General features: G+C 43.9%; 2 protein-coding genes across 2 annotated transcripts in view; one reads left to right on the top strand and one right to left on the bottom strand.

Annotated features, from left to right (window-relative positions):
• AXL (AXL receptor tyrosine kinase) overlaps positions 1-21,035 on the bottom strand; it is a 315,211-nt gene that overhangs the window by 9,784 nt on the left and 284,392 nt on the right. The window lies entirely within an intron of this gene.
• TGFB1 (transforming growth factor beta 1) overlaps positions 1,053-21,035 on the top strand; it is a 46,488-nt gene continuing 26,505 nt past the window's right edge. Inside the window, exons 1-2 of the mRNA XM_060783581.2 lie at positions 1,053-2,253; positions 20,711-20,877. Coding sequence (XP_060639564.2) covers positions 1,827-2,253; positions 20,711-20,877 — 594 coding nt within the window. The 5' untranslated portion in view covers positions 1,053-1,826. The remainder of the gene's footprint in view (positions 2,254-20,710; positions 20,878-21,035) is intronic.

The following is a 21,035-nucleotide window of genomic DNA, read 5'->3' as shown; positions in this document are numbered from 1 at the left end:
GAAGGAAGGAAGGAAGGAAGGAAGGAAGGAAGGAAGGAAGGAAGGAAGGAAGGAAGGGATACTTGAGGGAGAAGATTGGTTCTGCGAGAAAGAAAAGAAAGGGAGGGAGGAAGAAAGGAAAAACAGTTGAGAGAGAAAATTGGTTCTGAGAGAAAGAAAAGGAAGGAAGGAAGAAAGGAAGGAAGGAAGGAAGGAAGGAAGGGATACTTGAGGGAGAAGATTGGTTCTGCGAGAAAGAAAAGAAAGGGAGGGAGGAAGAAAGGAAAAACAGTTGAGAGAGAAAATTGGTTCTGAGAGAAAGAAAAGGAAGGAAGGAAGAAAGGAAGGAAGGAAGGAAGGAAGGAAGGAAGGGATACTTGAGGGAGAAGATTGGTACTAAGAGAAAGAAAAGGAAGCAAGGAAGGATGGAAAGAAAGAACACTTAAGGGAGATGATTGGTACTAAGAGAAAGAAAAGGAAGGAAAGAAGGAAGACTTGAGGGAGAAGTGATTCTGAGAGAGCAAAGGAAAGAAGGAAGGAAGGACAGAAGGAAAGAAAGAACACTTGAGGGAGACAATTGGTTTGAGAGAGAAAAGGAAGGAAGGGAGGGAGGAAGGGAGGGAGGAAGGAAGAAAGAAAGACTTGAGGGAGAAGACTGGTTCATCATTGAGATGAATAAAGAGCAATAGACAGATGGAGGGACTATGCAGGGAAAAGAAGATGAGTGAATGAGAGAGAGAGAGAGAAAACAAAGAAAAAGACTTGCAAGTAGATAGTTCAGTAATTAGATAAAGAAAAATGAATGAAGAAATTGAGAGGCTGTGCAGAGGAAAGAAGACAACAGTGAGAGAAAGGGAATGAAAGAAACAAAAAGGAAAGAGAAACAAAACTTTCAGAGATATGGTTGATTCAACAATGAGGTGAGTAAAGATGTATGGAGAGATGGAGAGGCTGTGCAAGGAAAAGAAGGTAAGAGAAGAAAGAAAGAAAGAAAGAAAGAAAGAAAGAAAGAAAGAAAGGATAGGCAGGAAGAGCAGGCAGAAAGACAGGCCAGAGCCTTGCTGCTTTTGCCAGAGTCTCCCCTGGTGAAGAAGTTATATACAGCCCTGCTGACTCCCTCCTTCATTTCCTGGGTGGAGCTGGCGCTGGGGAGAGGAGAAAAAAACCCGCTTTAAAAACCTCCAAGCCCTCAGTCAGCAAGTCCCAACAGGAGTGGTAAAATTACAGCCTTTCCTGCCGAGGAAGAAAGAAGAGCCAGCTGGCTCTGGGGAGCGAAGAAGCGGCAGGAGGCAACAGCAGCAAAGCCAGAGCACAGCCGCCTGGAGGAACCTCCCGAATCTTGACCCTGGATTTGGCCCCAGTCCCCAAAGCAAGTGTGGTGCCTCATTCCTGGGAACTCAGGGCACCTCTTGTCTTGGGTAAAGCTGGAGCCCCTTGACTGGCTAAGAAAAGATCCTTTCTTGACTCAAACCAGAGAGACAAGGTGTGTTGGCCTTCTCTGGGAGATGGACATTTGGGCTGCGGCCGTGGTCTGGTGCCAAGGGTGAACCTGGGTACATCTAGCAGCCGGACACATGGACAGCCGAGGTGCCAAGGTGAGTTTCCTGTCACCTTTGAGAAAGTGCCACCCTGGATGGTTGATCCACTCCAAGTAGGAAGAAACTCTAGTGAGAAAAGAAAACTAGGATATATTTTGAAGGACTTCATGGCAAGTGGCACATTGGTAGGAAACAAGGTTCTTCTTCAGATGACAGAGGCTTAAAAAGAAGTGAGTAAACGTCAAGCAAAGTTTTGTTTTCTTTTTTCTCTTTGCCTTTTTGGGGGCCGAGCTAAAGAGCAGAAGTGAGATGGTGGGAGGAAGCATGAGGCAGTTGGTGCCAAGAGGCTGCGGCTGGCAGAGCGATGCCCGACGTGCCCCAGGGGCCCTTGGCATGCATCGGCGGGCCGTGGGCTGGCTTTTCCTCCTGCTCCTGGCCTTGGAGCACTTTTGCTCCGCTTTGGCCTTCTCCACCTGCAAAACCCTGGACATGGACATGATGAAGCGCAAGCGCATCGAAGCCATCCGAGGCCAGATCCTCAGCAAGCTCAAGCTCTCCAGCCCACCAGAGGTGGAAGACCCAGACTCCAGGGTCTTGTCCGATGAGATCATGGCGCTCTACAACAGCACCTTGGAGGTGATCCGGGAGCAGGTGGTCGAAGACCCCAAGGAGACATCTCAGGAGGAGTATTACGCCAAGGAGATCCACAGGTTCAACATGCTGCCTCTAAACCACGGTGAGGCCTGGGCTGGGGCTGGGAGGAGAGGAAGTGGGGTCCATGCGTTACAGAAGACCTAGTAGTAGTTATTTGCTGATCTTTCTCTCCGGTGGCAGGAAATGGACACATTTTGCTAGGCTTCCACATTCGGAGAGATTGGAAAAGGTACTTTAGGACTACAAAACCCACACTTGGCTCTGACAGTTGTGTGGACTTTATGGGGTTGTAATCCAAAAAGTAATATCCAGAAAGCAACACCTTTCTGGATAGGAGGGCATAAACTATTTAGTTTTTGAAGCTCAGGAGGATTGGGTTAAAAAGTTAATAAAGTATTCCCAGGTCAGGCTACTAGAAGATGTCATGGACCTCAGGTCATTGGACCTCAGCACACCTCATATTTTGAGCTGGAATAGAGTAATTAAACTGTGATACATGGGCTGGAAAAGACACTTGTTGTGACCTTAAGTGAAAAACTTTCTGGTGTTTCCTAAGTTTCTTGGCCTTGTTTATTTTCCCCATCTGTAAAATGGGAACATTGACTCTTAGGGATTTGCAAGGGATGGAAGTCGAAAGGCAGTGCCTGTTATCTGCACGATGGAAAGTTTCAGATATTTTCTTTGTAAACATTGGGAAAGCAATAGATACAGCCGAGGACAGTGAGGTGGAGAAGGAAAAGCAATGTGGGGTTACCTTGTTTCTTTGTTACCTACTAACACAAACTGAAGTTAGGGAAAACAAACTAGCCCGAACACTTATATTGGGTGATTTTATGCTTTATCCTAGTACATGGATGTTTATTTAGAATCATAGCATCATAGAGTTGGAAGAGACCTCATGGGCTATCTAGTACAACCCCTTTCTGCCAAGAAGCAGAAAAACAAATTCTAAGTCTAAATGCTCTAAAGTAGTGTTTCTCAACCTGGGAGTTGGGACTGCTGAAGGGGTCGCAAGGGGGTGTCAGAGGGGCCACCTAAGATCATCAGAAAACACAGTATTTTCTGTTGGTCATGGGGGTTCTGTGTGGAAAGTTTGGCCCAATCCTATCGTTGGTGGAGTTCACAATACTCTTTGATTCTAAGTGAACTATAAATCCCAACAGCTACAACTCCCAGATGTCAAGGTCTATTTTGTCGAAACTCCACCAGTGTTCACATTGGGGCATATTGAGTATTCGTGCCAAGTTTGGTCCAGATCCATCATTGTTCTAGTCCTCAGTGCTCTTTGGGTGTAGGTGAACTCAAGATCGATGAATACTAGATGGGTTGGGGAGGGGATTGATTTTGTTCACCTACACCCAAAACTCAAGATCGATGCCCATCAAACTCTTCCAATGTTTTCTGTTGGTCATGAGAGTTCTGTGTGCCAAGTTTGGTTCAATCCCATCATTAGTGGAGTGCAGAATGCTCTTTGATTGTAGGTGAATTATGAATCCCAGCAACTACAACTCCCAAATGACAAAATCAACCGACCCCCCCCCCCAAAAAAAAAAACTCCACCAGTATTCAAATATAGGTGTACTGGGTATTTGTGCCAAATTTTGTCCAGTGATCTGTGTGCCAAGTTCGGTCAATTCCATCAATGTCAGAGTTCAGAATGCTCAGGTTGTAAGTGAACTATAAGTCCCAGCAACTACAACTCCCAAATGACAAAATTAACCCCCCCCCCCAACCCTATGGGGTATTTGTGCCAAATTTGGTTCAGTGAATGAAAATCCATCTTGCATATCAGATATTTACATGATGAATCATAACAGGAGCAAAATGACAGTTGTGAAGTGGCAACAAAAATAATGTTATGGTTGGGGGTCGCCACCAAATGAGGAACTGTATTAAGGGGTCGCGGCATTAGGAAGTTTTGAGAAACAATGCTCTAAAGGCACTATATCTTGCTGATTTTGGAAGCTAAGCAGGGGCAGCCCTGGTTAGTACTTGGGTGGGATGCCATCAGTGAACACCAGGATTTTTGTGTGTGTCAGGAATCATCGAATCATAGAATTGTAGAGTTGGAAGAGACCTCGTAGGCCATCCAGTCCAACCCCATTCTGCCAAGGAGCAGGAAAATTGCATTCAAAGCACCACCAACAGATGGCCATCCAGCCTCTGTTTAAAAGCCTCCAAAGAAGTAGACTCCACCACACTCCTGGGCAGAGAGTTCCACTGCTGAACAGCTTTCATAGTAAGGAAGTTCTTCCTAATGTTCAGGTGGAATCTCCTTTCTTGTAGTTTGAAGACATTGTTCCGTGTGACTTGAGAAATTGCAAGGAGTGACTTGAGAAACTGCAAGTCACTTCTGGTATGAGAGAATTGGCTGTCTGCAAGAACGTTGCCCAGGAGACACTTGGATGTTTTATCATCCTGTAGGAGGGATCTCTCATGTCTCTCTATGAGAAGATGGAGCTGACAGACAGGAACTCATCCCACTCCCTGGATTCGAACTGCCGATCTTTTGGTCAGCAGTCCTGCCAGTACAAGGGTTTAATCCATTTTGCCACCTCCAAATGCTGGAGGCTCTATTTCAGAACTGGCAAAACAAAACCCTATGAAATTCTTGGGTTTGCTGTAAACCGACAGTCCTATATGACTTTTACTTACTTACTTAGGCAATCCCTTGTGGTCCGAGGATGATGTCCTCCAAGTGTAGTATACTGACGGGCCTATATATACACAAAGGCCTATATATACACAAAGCCTATATATACACAAAGCATTTCAGGATTCCCTATCAATGCCTCAAGGCAAAAAAGAATTGTCACCTTTTTATAATCTGGCCTGACAGCTCTGCCTTTCACAGGATCCCGACAAGCAAAAGATTTAACAGACAAAGGCTTCTTTTGAGAAGGAGAGAAAGTGATAGGAAGAAGCTTAAGCTGTCACATTTTCTGTCTGTTAGGATGCAGTTAAAAGCTCCGGCTCAGGGCCAGCTGCAAACCTGCAAACTATCATTTCAACCAGAGTTGTGATGTCTTGCATGATACCCTTTGAACTGAAAACGAATGGGATGTGTGACACCTTTTATAAAAATACAACCAATAAATTGCTGGCACTCTGGAACTTGGCAACTGTTTACCATTCCCATAAGGACACGGCATGGTGTTTCCATTTGTTTTGCTCCAAAACGTTGTCCCGTAAGCAAAGTACAGGAAAAACATGGCCTGGCAAGACCTGAGGCTTCCTGCCTTTTCAGCTGACAGTTTTGGCTGCTGGAAGGAACACGCTTTTACTAGCAGAAGCGGTGCGGTTCTGGCCGGGAAGAGTCACGCAGGGTGCAGCGCATGCTTTGCTTCCCATGGCACCAGATTCAGGCTTCAATTAAAGAATGACAGGTATTGAAAAGTTTGAAAAGACCCAGCATGGAATTCTAGGCAGATGCAAGCAATATGTTTTGCTATGTGGGCAACTCTTGACCAAGAAGGACTCATAAATTGACTGAAGCTGGAAAGCAGTGTTTATTATCTTATTCTCCAGGACTATTCTTCATTTAAGGTTTTGCAATCCCTCTTTAATCCCCGAAACTTGGTAATGGAGTGGGGGAGAGAGGGAAGCAACACGCTGCAGACTTCCACATCACATCTCTTTTGTTTTGGCAGAGACAGTTCCAACAACAACTCAGTCGTACCACTTTTTCAGCTGCCCTTTAATAGGCCCCTACACTGTAAAAATAATCCAGTTTGACACCACATTAACTGACATAGAATCATAGAATCATAGAATCAAAGAGTTGGAAGAGACCTCATGGACCATCCAGTCCAAACCCCATTCTGCCAAGAAGCAGGAATATTGCATTCAAATCACCCCTGACAGAAGGCCATCCAGCCTCTGTTTAAAAGCTTCCAAATAAGGAACCTCCACCACACTCCGGGGCAGAGAGTTCCACTGCTGAACGGCTCTCAGAGTCAGGAAGTTCTTCCTCATGTTCAGATGGAATCTCCTTTCTTGTAGTTTGAAGCCATTGTTCCGCGTCCTAGTCTCCAGGGAAGCAGAAAACAAGCTTTCTCCCTCCTCCCTGTGGCTTCCTCTCACATATTTATACATGGCTATCATATCTCCTCTCAGCCTTCTCTTCTTCAGGCTAAATATGCCCAGCTCCTTAAGCCGCTCTTCATAGGGCTTGTTCTCCAGACCCTTAATCATTTTAGTCGCCCTCCTCTGGACACATTCCAGCTTGTCAATATCTCTCTTGAATTGTGGTGCCCAGAATTGGACACATGGCTCAGTACTATTTATTCATTTATTTATTTACGATATTTACATTTACAGTATATTCTGGCGTATAAGACTACTTTTTAACCCAAGAAAATCTTCTCAAAAGTCAGGGGTCGTCTTATACGCGGGTGTAGTCTTATGCATGGGAGTCGTCTTAACTCTATATTTTAACTGGAAAAGTTGGGGGTCGTCTTATACGCCCAGTCATCTTATATGCCAGAATATATGGTATATTGGATCCTGGGAGCTTTAGTTTTGCAACGCATATAGCCTCCCGTGCCAAAGAGCCCTTCAGGTTCCTACGATTCCATAGCACTGTGCCATTGTAATTAAAGTGGGTTCAAACTTCATTGATTCTACAGTGCAGATGCATATCCACTTTCTCCCTTCTTTTTCTACTTCCTCCCCTTACTTCAGTTGGCACAAATATAGTTTGCACTTAATTAATTCAGTGGCAGAAAGAGGAAAATAGGGGGAAGTATTTCTCCCTTCCCAGTAGTCATAGGCAAAGGCAACCTGTCTCTTCTTCCTCATTAGTAGTTTACTAAACCTTTACTAAATAGGGTAAAGGTTTCCCCTTGGCATTAAGTCTAGTTGTGTCCAACTCTGGGGGGGATGGTCCATTTCTAAGCTGAAGAGCTGGCGTTGTCCATAGACACCTCCAAGGTCATGTGGCCGGCATGACTGCATGCAGCACCATTACCTTCCTGTTGGAGCGATACTTATTGATCTACTCACATTTCCATGTTTTCGAACTGCTAGGTTGACAGAAGCGAATGAACTATGATGGACTGTTTTTAGGATGACGACAGAAATCGGTGATTTGTCTTAATGTTTTTATAATGTTTTTATATTGTTTTATTATAATATGTATATTTATGTGGGCACCAAACTGTGCTGGTTGTTAGCCACCCTGAGTCCCTCTGCAGACGTTGAGATAGGATGAGATACAAATGTCTCAAATAATAAATAAATAAATAAGCTAGAGCTAACAGCGGGAGCTCACCACACTCCCTGGATTCGACCCGCCAACCTTTCAGTCAGCAAGTTCAGCAGCTCAACAGTTTAATGTGTTGTGCCACCGAGGGCTCATTAATAACTACAATCTAATGTTGTTTGCCCACATTTGTCCAGATTTTCAGTTGTGAAATGTGAGAGGGTAGGACACAGATATAACTCAAGTGTTCTCTGCACATGTACAGAGGCTATAATTGGGTCAAAAGTCTAGGTCTAAGTTTTAATATTGTTCTCCAGATCAATTATCTGAACGTTTGAGACTGGTGAGATTTATGAGATCTCCACCAGAGAGACAAATTGGTTGGTACTGTTTATATTTGGAGTTTAACAGGAACATAATGAAACAAAGAGAGATGCCTCTTTGTCCCCAATCCCTTTGGCTTTCCACTTCTTTTTTCTTTGCCCAAGGCTGTAGGGTTTTGGTAACCACCCCGATGCCGCAAAGGCAAGAACACACCCAAATGCTACTGTTGCTTCTGTGCTTGGATGATTTTTGCAATATCAGCTTTTCCCCGCCGGGGTTGATCCCATCGTACTATTTCCTGTTAAACTGCTGGATAGCCTTGTCACTTCTCCCCAAAAGGCTGTGTTGTCATGCAAATAGGGCTAAAGGGAGCTCTTTGCCATTTTTCACTTTCAAATTGTACATTTTCCTCCACTTACATGCCCTTAAAAATGTACCTGTTCCAACTTACGTGCAAATTTGGCTTATGAACAAACCTACAGAAACAGAACCTATCTTGTTTGTAACTTGAAGACTACCCTGTATGCATGCATGTGTGTATGTAAGCACACACCGAGAGACAAAATTGAAGTTGGCTAAAAGATTGCATTGCACAAAAGCAGCCTAAAATGCATTTAAAATGGTGTTTCTCAACCTGAGGGTCAGGACCTTTGGGGAGGGGGCTTGCAAGGGGATGTTAGAGGAGTCGCCAAAGTTTGGCCCAATCCTATCGTTGGTGCGGTTCAGAATGCTCTTTGATTGTAGGTGAACTATAAATCCCAGCAACTACAACTCCCAAATGTCAAGATCTATTTTCCCCAAATGCCACCAGTGTTTACATTTGGGCATATTGATTATTTGTGCCAAGTTTGGTCCAGATCCATCATTGTTTGAGTCCACAGTGCTCTCTGGATGTAGGTGAACTACAACTCCAGAATTCAAGGTCAATGGCCACCAAACCTTTCCAGTGTTTTCTGTTGGTCTTGGGAGTTTTGTGTGCCAAGTTTGGTTCAATTCCATTGTTGGTGGAGTTCAGAATGCTGTTTGGTTGTAGGTGAACTACAACTCCCAAATGACAAAATCAGTCCCCCATCAAACCCACCAGTATTCAAATCTGAGCATATTGGATATTTGTACCCAATTTGGTCCAGTGAATGAAAATACAACCTGCTTATCGAATATTTACATTACGATTCATAACAGTAGCAAAATTACAGTTGTGAAGGTAAGTAAAGCTTTCACCTGACATTGAGTCTAGTCATGTCCAACTCTGAGGGTGATGGGGTGGTGCTCATCTCCATTTCTAAGTCAAAGAACCGGCGTTGTTCATAGACACTCCAAGGTCATGACTGCATGGAGCACCGTTACTTCCCATAGAAGCAGTATCTATTGATCTACTAACTTTTTAATGTTTTGAACTTCTAAGTTGGCAGAAGTTGGGGCTAACAGTGGGAGCTCACCCCACTCCCTGGATTCAAACTACCAACCTTTCGGTCAGCAAGTTTGTCAGCTCAGCGGTTAAACCTGCTGCACCACCCCGGGGGGCAGTTTATGAAGTAGCAGTGAAAATTATTTTATGGTTAGGGGTCACCACAACATGAGGAACTATATTAAGGGGTTGCGGCATTAGGAAGGTTGAGAACCAGTGATTTAAAATGACACAGGAGAAAAATACACCACACTAACATCATATGGATGAAATAAGACCAACTTAACACATTTTCTGCATTCTCCAGCCTTATAGTATTCTTGGGCCAGAAGTCCTTAATTTTAATCACGTTTACTATTATTTGCGGCTTCACATACCCATGCAAAGTATCCCCCATGCATATGGGGATCATACTGTATTTTGATTGTGCATCCTTTCTTTGGAAATTTGAGATCCCAAATGCTTGAAAATCTCAAATTGTCCACATGGGTGGCTGAGAGAGAATGGTCCCTTTGCTAGCCGATGGTTCAATATCCACAAAACCTGATTTTGTGCACAAAACTATATAAATAAAAATGCAATGTTTGTGGGACTGACATAACTCAAAAACCACTGGACGAACCGACACGAAATTTGGACACTATACCCCTAACAGACCACCAAGTGACCATAACTCATAAACTCCCCCCAAAACAGCAAAACAGCAAAAAAAAAACCCCAAAAGGTAAATGACGAAAAGCTAAATGACGATACAGAAAAAAGAAAAGGAAGAGGGAGGGAAAGAAGGGGCGAAAGAGAGAGAGAGAGAAAGAGGGAGGGAAATAAAGAAGGAAAGAGAGGTAGAGAAGGAAGAAAGGAGAAAAAGGGGAAGGAAAAGAAAAAAGGGGGAGGGAAGGAAGGAAAGAGGCAGAGAAGAAAGGAAGGAGAGAAGGAAAGAAAAAAGGGAAGGAAGGAAAGAGGGAGCGAAGGAAGGAGGGAAAGAAGGAGAGAAAGAGGGAGGGAAGGAAAGAGAGAAGGAAGGATGGAAGCAAAAAGCAAAGGATGGAAGGGAAGAAGGGAAGAGGGAAAGAGGTAGGGAAGGAAGAAATGAGAAAAAGAAGAAGATAAAGAAAATGGGGAAGGAAGAAAAAGTAGAGAAAGAAGGAAGGAGAGAGAGAAAGAAAAAAGGGAAGGAAGGAAGGGAAGAGGGGGTGAAGGAAGGAGGGATAGAAGGGGAGAAAGGGAGAGAAGGAAAGAGAGAAGGAAGGATGGAAGCAAAAAACAAAGGAAGGAAGTAGGGAAGGAAGAAATGAGAGAGAAAAGAGCTAAAGAAAAAGGGGGGAAGGAAGGAAAGGTAGAGAAGGAAGGAAGGAGAGAAGAAAAGAAAAAAAGGGAAGGAAGGAAAGGGGGAGCGAAGGAAGGAGGAAAGAAGGAAAGAAAGAGGGAGGGACGGTTGGCCACAGCAACGCGTGGCGGGTACAGCTAGTTGTCTATAAAATAGCTATGATATTCTATGAAACATAAATGAACTTTATGCTTCGACATGAGTCCCCTCTCCAAGATAGGTCAGTCCGTATATGCAAATGTACTTATGCTCATGTATAAGTCTAGGAAACAACCCAAAAAACCTGTGTCAACTTCTGGAGTGTTGCCACACAACCCACTTTCACAGTGACTTCCCTCTTGCATCAACCTTCTCGCATTCCTCTCCAGCGTGACTCGATGGCCGGCTCGCACGAAACAGATAAGCAGGTGCTGCGCAACCTGGGGCCCCCATAGCCTTTCCCCATAAGTAACTTCTGCTTGTGGTATGGCACAGGTTGCTCCCTTGTGGTGTCTCCTCCCTTTCCGCACACTTTCAGCAAAGGACATTTTCCAGACCTGGAGAGGTTGCAATGAGTCTCATACCAGCTTCATTGGTCTGTTCGAAGTTCATAACTTTTCTTTTAAAGCAGTTCAAGGCATAGTGGCCCATTGATTCCTGCACATTATTTGATTTGAGAAACCAATCCGTACCTGGCATTGCTCAAGTTTGCATTTGCTTTGTAGTTCTTTCTTTCCTTCCTTCCATTTCCCTCACATGCTCTCTCCATCTCTTTTCATTCTTTGCTTTCCCTCATACACTTTCCACCTTCTTTCTTTTCTTTTCCTTTCTTTCTCTTCCCCTCTTTTTCTCTCTTCCCTCCCTTATTTTGTCCTTCCTTTCTTCCCTTTGTTTTTCTTCCTTTTTTTCTCTTTCTACCCCTCATACATTTTCCTATTTCTTTCCCTCCTTTCTTTTCTTCCTTCCCTTTCTTTCTTTCTTTCTTTCTTCTCCTGCACTCCCCCTTTCCTTCATTCTCCTTTCCTTTATTTCCCTCCCTTCCTTCTCCCTCCCTCCCTTGTGCCTTTCTCCTTTTTCTTTCCTTTCTTCTTTCCTTCCTTCTCCCTCCCTTATTTGCCTTTCTCCTTCCTCCCTCCCTCCTTTGCCCTTCTCCTTTCTTTCCCTTCTTTTTCCCTTCCTTCCTTCTCCATTCCTACCTCCTTTCTTTCCCTTCTTTTCCCCTTCTTTCCTTCCCTTCCCTTCCTCCTTTACCTTTTTTTCTTTCCCTTCTTTTTCCCTTCCTTTCTTCTCCCTCCCTCCCTTGCCTTTCTCCTTTCTTTCTCTTTCCCCCCCTTCCTTCCTTCCTTCCTTCCTTCCTTCCTTCCTTCCTTCCTTCCTTCCTTCTCCGTCCCTCCCTCCCTTGCCTTTCTGCATTCTTTCCCTTCTTTTTCCCTTCCTTCCTTCCTTCTTTCCTTCCTCCCTTCCCCCTCCCTCTCTCTCTTGCCTTTCTCCTTTCTTTCCCTTCTTTTTCCCTTCCTTCCTCCCTTCCTTTTTTCTCCCTCCCTCCTTTATCTTGCTTCTTTCTTTCCCTTCTTTTTCCCATCCTTCCTTCCTTCTCCCTCCCTCCCTTGCCTTTCTCCTTTCTTTCCCTTCTTTTTCCCTTCCTTCCTTCCTCCTTTCTCCTTTCTTTCCCTTCTTTTTCCCTTCCTTCCTTCCTTCCTTCCTTCCTTCCTTCTCCCTCCCCTCATGCACATGTCAGCTAGCATAAGCCAATCTGCTTCATTCCTTTCCTTTCCCAGTCACATGAGAGGGCTACTTCACGATGCCACAACTAATCCACATTGTTCCTTTTCTTTCCTTCTGCTCTGGGCCTAAAAGGGGTGGTTTTAAAAATCCAAACCCCTTAATTATTTTAAGTTGGATAACGAAGGGTATTCATGTTACGTTTGGTCCAGATCCATCAAACCATGGAGGAGCATTTGTGGTACAAAGCAACCAACCAACCAACCAACTCACATAAATACTTTGTCATGGGTATATACGTCAAAGTATGTGTATATGTATATATGTTGATTGGTAACTCACATACATTCTTTGTCATGCTTATATATGTCAAAGTATGTGTGTATGTATGTACACTATGTTGATTGGTAACTTTAGGGGATTTTCTTAGCAAAATTTGTTCAGAGAGGTTTTCTTCTTCTGAGGCGGAGAGAGTCGGATTTGTTTCCATGGCTGGACTGGGATTTGAACCCTGGTCTCCAGGATCCTAGTCCAGTGTTTAAACTGCAGTAGCCACTCTTAGGCCCCATCTACACTGCTATATAATGCAGTTCGAAATGGCATTCTATGGTAAGTGTAGACTCGTAGAATCTAGTATTCATTCTGCAATCTAGATGCAGCCAGAGAAGACCATTTCTGGTGGCTCCTCAGTTAAACTGTGACAACAGAAGCACCAAAGGTATTGCTTCAGTTGACAATCTCCATACAATCTTTGCTGTTATCTCCGTTTTACAGCTGGGGGACCTTGGACCGCAAACAGCTAAAACCAGCTCATCCTCCTATCTTTGGGGATGCAATACTGAAAAAATCCCAAAATAGTTTGGGAATTTCCTTGGGTCGATAAGCAGAAGCTGCACAATGGAGACACCGTTATCTCTGTCTTTGTGGCCGTACGGCACACATCCTGAACTCACAGGAGGTTGTCATATAGAAATAGAAAATGTGGCTATACACCGAACGAAGGGACTTGACTTCCTAGTACTGATAGGGAAGCAATGCCTAGAGTAAGTGTGGGCGGTTGCCTTGTAAGAGAGCTTTCTGAAAAATGACTAAAGTTTTGACACGTTGCAAGGAAGTTGATGGTTGGTTTGCTTCAATGTACAGATACAACAGCGAGGAAAGCTTTCCTTCCATTTGTTAAAAGCTGTTAAAAGCACAGGAGTCCTGGCAAGAAAAGGTTGGCAACCTTAGAGTTGTGAAACGACTAGAAGTTCATCTACATCAGTGTTTCTCAACCTTCCTAATGCCGTGACCCCTTAATACAGTTCTCATGTTGTGGTGACCCCCAACCATAACATGATTTTTGTTGCTACATCATAATTGATATTTTATACTGTTATGAATCATAATGTAAATATCTGATATGCAGGATGGATTTGATTCACTGGGCCAAATTTGGCACAAATATCTGATACGCCCAAATTTGAATACTGATGGAGTTGGAGAGGATTGATTTTTGTCATTTGGGAGTTGTAATTGCTGTAGTTCACCTACATCCAGAGAGCACTGTAGACTCAAACAATGATGGATCTGGACCAAACTTGGCACCAATACTCAATAAGCCCAGATGAGAACACTAGTGAAGTTTGGGGAAAATAGACCCTGACATTTGGGAGTTGGAGTAGCTGGGATTTATAGTTGACCTACAATCAAAGATCATTCTGAACTCCACCAATGATGGAATTGAACCAAACTTAGCACACAGAACTCCCATGACCAACAGAAAATACTGGAAGGGTTTGGTGGGCATTGACCTTGGGTTTTGGAGTTGTAGTTCACTTAAATCCAGAGAGCACTGTGGACTCAAACAATGATGGATAGGGACCAAACTTGGCACAAATACTCAATATGCCCAGATGTAAAAATGGATTTTGGGGAAAAGAGACCTTGACATTTGGGATTGTCATTCTGGACTCCACCAACAATGCAACTGAACCAAATTTGGCACACAGAACTCCGATGACCAACAGATTTTTTTTTTGGTCGTGTCAGGAGCGACTTGAGAAACTGCAAGTTGCTTCTGGTGTGAGAGAATTGGCTGTCTGCAAGGACGTTGCCCAGGGGATGCCCAGATGTTTTGATGTTTTATTATATTTGTGGGAGGCTTCTCTCATGTCCGTGCATGAAGAGCTGGAGCTGATAGAGGGAGCTCATCCGCGCTCTCCCCGGACTCAAACCTGTGATCTGTCAGTCTTCAGTCCTGCTGGCACAGGGGTTTAACCCACTGCACCACCGGTGGCTCCAACAACAGAAAATACTGGAAGGGTTTGGTGGGCATTGACCTTGAGTTTTGGAGTTGTAGTTCACCTACATCCAGAGAGCACTGTGGACTCAAACAATGATAGATCTTGACCAAACTTGGCACGAATACTCAATAAGCCCAGATGTGAACACTGGTGGAGTTTGGGAAAAATATACCTTGACATTTGGAAGTTGCAATTGCTGGGATTTATAGTTCACCTACAATTAAAGAGCATTCTGAACCCAGCCTGCAATGGATCTGCACCAAATTTGGCATGCTACCTACATGGCCAGTATTGAATACTGATGGGGTTGGGGAAGCTGTTTTTTAATTCTGGGAGTTGTAGTTCACCAGCACCAAAAAGAAGAGAAGGACAGGTGGAGAGATCTTCAGCCTTCTCTGTGAAAGGAGTTCCTGAGACCATCAGAAATATGTGTTCTCTGATGGCCTTTGGTGACCCCTCTGAGACCCCTCTCAGGACCCCCGCAGGGGTCCCGAATGCTGTGTTGAGGGGGCTGTTTTTGAATTTTGGGAGTTTTAGTTCACCGGCACCAAAAAGGAAGAGGATAGGCAGAGAGATCTTCAGCCTTTTCTGCTAAAGGAGTTCCTAAGACCATAAGAAATATGTGTTTTCTGATGGTCTTTGGTGACCCCTCTGAGACCCCTATCAGGACTCCTGCATGGGTCCCAAATGCTGTGTTTGGGGGGGGGGCTATTTTTGAATGGTGGGAGTTGTAGTTCACCAGCACCAAAAAGGAAGAGAAAGATCGGTGGAGAGATCTTCAGCTTTTTCTGCTAAAGGAGTTCCTAAGACCATAAGAAATATGTGTTTTCTGGTGGTCTTTGGTGACCCCTCTGAAACTTCCCCACAATTTGAGAAACACTGTGATAGAGGGAGATTAGCCCAAATTTTTATGGTCCTTTGGTAATCCTGAAGCTTGATATAAGATATCTCTCTCTCTCTCTCGTAACGCACAAATAAATTTTCCCCCTTTAATCTGCTTTGGTTAAAAGGAAAACAGCAGAGAAATTTAGTAAACAGAGAGGGCAGGATTGAGACAGAATCGGGAAAGAATGTAACCTTTAGTTTTCTCAGTATCTTTGCTTATTTCAAAACAATGTTGACAGCGACGCTGTCTCTATTCCAAAGCAGGGAACGAACGATGAGCTCACAAACTGGGCAAAAGAGATGCCAACTGTGCCAAAACGAGACTGTTTCCCTTCCTTTTTCAAATTCTTGCAAAAGATACATAACGCAAGGGGACAAATGCAATAGATGCTGGCATTCGAATGAGAGCCAGTGACCTGATGTATCCGGAGATGCATCTACACCAGGCCTGGGCAAACTTTGGCCCTCCAATGTTTTGGACTTCGACTCCCACAATTCCTAACAGCCTCAGGCCCCTTCCTTTTCCCCCTCGGCCGCTTAAGCGGCCGAGGGGGAAAAGGAAAGGGCCTGAGGCTGTTAGGAATTGTGGGAGTCGAAGTCCAAAACATTAATGCTACAGTATGGATGCACCCTATGAAATGCTTAGGAGGAGAAGTCTTGAAAAACCCCAAACCCCTGCTTGCCGTGCTTCTTATTCCTTCCTTATTGCCAGATGCTCCAAACTTTTGCATTTGTTGGGACATGAAAGAAGGAGGCTTGAACTGAGGAAGAGAGGGACTTGCGGGAGGAGAGCCGATTTGCTTGCCGTATGTGGGCCGAGATGGGATGAGGAATCAAAGGCCTTTTGATCTCCCAAGGAAGAGGAGCTTAAAAATAGACTCTTCCTGTGGCAGAAATAGATCCCGGGACTTGCGTTGGATGCCTGAAAAAAGATGGTGCTTATTTCTGGGGTGTGTCTGTGGCCAACGACCTGCCTCTTTTGGAGACCAAATGCAGTGATCCCTTTGAGATGTTGCTGGAAACAAACCAGGAAGGCTTGGATTCTCATGCCTGTTTAGCCACGAAACTGCCCTCTTTCTATCTACAGTAGACTCTCAGTTAACTGGAACTCCTGCAAGCAGAATTGTCAAGCAGCTGGCAACTCCCCCCCCCCCCCAATGCTACTTTACGGAATATTATATTCACAAAGCTACTTTTATAATACAGTCAAACTTTATTACATTTAAATCTGGCTTTGGTTGTCATTTGCTTTTCATTCTGTATTTCAATATTAGTATCAAGTCAATATAGAGTTTATGGTATTGTACAGTATGGGATATAGTATTAGTATTAGTATATAGTATTAGTATAGTATTACTTCCTATTTTTAATTGCAACTTTTAAGCCACCAGAAACTACATTTATCCAACATCTACCGATACTCATGTGTGCAGGTTAACTGAGAGTGCCTGTCTGTTTATCCTATCTATCTATCTGTCCATTCATCCATCCATTCATCCATCCATCCATCCAATTATCCATCCCATCTATCCATCCCATCTATCCATCCTATCTTGTGTATCATCCATCCATCCAATCATCCATCCATCCATCCATCCATCTATCCTGTTTGTTCTATCACTTATTTGTCCTATCATCTGTCTGTCTTCCCATCTGTCCATCCATCCAATCTTTCCATCCTAGCTATGTATCATCCATCCATCCATCCATCCATCCTGTCTGTTCTATCACTTATTTGTCCTATCATCTGTCTGTCTTCCCATCCACCCATCTGTCCATCCATCCAATCTTTCCATCCTAGCTATATATCATCCATCCATCCATCCATCCATCCATCCATCCATCCATCCATCTATCCTGTCTGTTCTATCATCTATTTGTCCTATCTTCTAGCTGTCTGTCTTCCCATCCACCCATCTGTCCATCCATCCAATCTTTCCATCCTATCTATGTATCGTCCATCCATCCATCTATTCTGTCTGTTCTCTCTATCATCTCTTTATATTATCATCTCTCTCTCTCCATCCATCCATCCGTCTATCTAATCTATTCATCCACCCAATTATCAATCCATCCAATTATATCTATCTATTCATTCATCTCATCCCATCCATCCTGTCTGTCCTCTTGATCACCTGTTTACTTATCTATCTGTCTGTCTATTCATCCGTCCAATTATCTATCCATCAATCCATCCCATCTATCCAGCCTTTCTGTGTATCATCCATCCATCCTGTTCTATCATCTATTTATCCTATCATCTATCCGTCTGTCTGTCTGTCTGTCTGGTGTCTCGATCTATCTATCTATCTATCTATCTATCTATCTATCTATCTATCTATCTACCTACCTACCTACCTACCCATCCACCTACCTATCCATCCATCCATCCATCCATCCATCCACCCACCCACCCACCCACCCACCCACCCACCCATCCATCCATCCATCCATCCATCCATCCATCCATCCAATCCAATTATCATTCCATTTGATTATCATTCCATCCATCCACTCTATCATCTATCCTATCTATCTACCTTTCTATCTAATTATCCATTTATCCCATCCCATCCATCTATCCATCCATCCTGTCTGTCCTCTCTATTTATCTTACCTTACCTTACCTTACCTTACCTTACCTTACCTTACCTTACCTTATCCTAATCTATCTGTCTGTCTATCTATCTATCTATCTATCTATCTATCTATCTCTATCCATCCAGTTATCAGTCCATCCAATTAACCATCCACCCATCCACCCTATCATCTATTCTATCAATCTATTGATGTATTGATGTATTGATGTATCTATCTATCTATCTATCTATCTATCTATCTATCTATCTATCCAATTATTTATTAAGCCTATCCATCCATCCTGTCTGTCCTGTCTATTATCTATTTATCTTATCTATCATCTATCTGTCTGTCTGTCTGTCTGTCTGTCTATCTGTCTATCTATCTATCTATCTATCTATCTATCTATCTATCTATCTATCTTGTCTGACTTTCCTTTCATGTTTGCTATAAGGGTGAAGAAGGTCAAACCAAATAGCTTATATCTCAGCCTAAGGTACATCTACACTGTAGAATTAGCACACTTTTACCCCATTTTAACCACCATGAGGTGGGAAAAAATTGCTTCTCTGAATTATAACCCTATAGTCGCCATATGCTATTGGCTTAGAATTTCTAGAAGTCCTCCCCCCCCCCCCCCCCGAAGTAACTTTTCCTAGCTTCCCGGACTGGATATTTCAGCCAGATCTCAGTGTCTGTAAAATGGGAACGGGCATTGGATGGCATGCTCAGGGATGTGACTTCATGCATGCATCCAGTGGTCCTTCTCGGAGCCGGCTGGGCTGTATGTGTTTGTGCGAACAGGCAGAAGCCAAGGCGAAAACAGTTATAAATATGAGAGACATCTGCAATCACGGCTTTGATGCTCTGGGTTCTGTTTTATTGATCTTGGCTTCAGCCTCCAGCTTCTCCCCTTGCCTTTTCCTGTTGAGATTTGCATGCGTAACGCTGGGTCGGATCCAAGGCTTTCTGGCTGCCAAAAGGAATAAAATCCTGCTTTTCGGAATACCGACCGCTATTAATTCACTTAAGATGTCGGTCCAAATTTTTACCAGAGGCAGTTCTGCTTGAAAACGAGATACAGGTATGGAATGGGAAAGATGAAGGCAGAGCTGTGTTGTCTTTTTTCTTTTTCATGGACTCTGATTTTTGCAAACAAGGACCAAAAAGAGAAGCAAAGACCAGTGGATCCAAGAAGCACTATAAAGGGGAATACATCTACACTGTAGAATTAAAGCACTTTAATACCACTTTAACTGCCAAGAGTCAATACCATGGAATTCTGAAATGTGTCGTTTGGTGACACACAAGCCCTCTTTAGAGAAGTTTAAAGACCTTGCAAACCACAACTCCTATGGGTTGTTGTAAGTTTTTCGGACTGTATGGCCATGTTCCAGAAGCATTCTCTCCTGACATTTCACCTGCATCTATGGCAGGCATCCTCAGATGTTGTGAGATCACCTCCTCACAACATCTGAGGATGCCTGCCATACATCCAGGTGAAACATCAGGAGAGAATGCTTCTGGAACATGGCCATACAGTCCGAAAAACCTACAACAACCCAGTGATTCCGGCCATGAAAGCCTTCGACAGAACACACAACTCCTATGATTCCATTGCATTGAGACATGGTGGTTAAAGCAGTGTGAAACTGTGTTAGTTTTGTAGTGGAGATGCATCCAGGAGGGCAAGCGAAAGGTCCTCTATTTGGAAAAAACGGGAGAGACAACAATTAGTGGTACAATGGTGTCAGGAGTCATCTCAGGCCCTATCAACACTGTCATATAATACAGTTTAACTGCATTGAAATGCAATTGTATGAGTCTGCACTGCCATATAATGCAGTTCAATGCAGTTAAGCTTCATTCTGAAACTGCATATGGTAGTATAGATGTGTCCTCAGTTTCAACATTGGTAGACTTTTAAACCGCATTATATGGTCAGTGTAGACCAGGCATGGGCAAACTTCGGCCCTCCATGTGTTTTGCACTTTGCACTCCGCTTGCATCAGTTGGAGTAGACAGAGAGAAACAAATACCCAATGCAACCACATGTAAATGCTAGTGGGGTTGTGGGAGGATTGATTTTGTAATTTGGGAGTTGTAGTTGCTGGGATTTATAGTTCACCTAAAATCAAAGAGCATTCTGAACTCCACCAGCGATGGGTTTGAACCTAATTTGCCACACAGAACTCCCATGGCCAACAGAAAACACTGGAAAGGTTTGGTGGGTATTGACCTTGAGTTTGGGAGTTGTAGTTCACCCATATCCAGAGAGCACCGTGGACTCACGCAATGGTGGATCTGGACCAAACTTGGCACAAATACTCAATATGTGCAAATGTGAACACTGGTGAAGCCTGGGGAAAATAGACCTTGACTTTTGGGAGTTGTAGTTGCTGGGATTTATAGTTCATTACAATCAAATAACATTCTGAACTCCACCAATGATAGAATTGGCTCAAACTTCCTACGTGGAATCCCCATGACCATCAGAAAATGCTGTGTTTTCTGAGGGTCTTTGGCGACCCCTCTGACACCCCTTTGCGACCCCCTCAGGGGTCCCGACCCCCAGGTTGAGAAACACTGCCCTAGTCTCAGCTCACTTGCAACCTGCAGCTTTGTTTTCCATTCACTTGGCAAATTTATGCTAAGCAGTTTGCACCTGTATGCTTGCAAAACGATTTGGCAGAGGATCGGAGAAGCTTCTCTCCCCAAGACATCCTCCATGAAGAAATAAATAACCGGCTCAAGGTTGAAATAGAACTGGAGTGAATTAAAAAACACATCTTCCTTTGACGCCTCCTTGCTTCTTCTCTCCTGGTGCAGAAAGTTACGGGGAGCAGTACAAGAAGAACTCCTCCAGGACCTTCTTTGGGTTCAACCTGTCGCAGATCCTGACCACTCTCCAGGATCCCAAACTGCTGTACCGCGCCGAGCTGAGGATGCGGATCTCGGGAAAAAGTCAAGAGCAGCAGCGGCTGGAGCTTTACCAGGTAAAGGGGAACACAACAAAAGTCCAGTGTCAGTAAGATTGCCTCTTTCTGGGTTTGGATGGGACTTTTTCTGGGCCAAAGTCCAAAACTTAAGGGCATCCCTGGTGATGCTATTGCTCTGCACAATACCTTAAAGCAGTTGTTCTCAACCAAAGGTC

This window comes from Anolis sagrei, chromosome X (genome assembly GCF_037176765.1).
Source record: "Anolis sagrei isolate rAnoSag1 chromosome X, rAnoSag1.mat, whole genome shotgun sequence".
Lineage (NCBI taxonomy): Eukaryota > Metazoa > Chordata > Lepidosauria > Squamata > Dactyloidae > Anolis > Anolis sagrei.
Note: the sequence above shows the minus strand (reverse complement) of the source record. Positions and strands in the feature narration are given on the sequence as shown.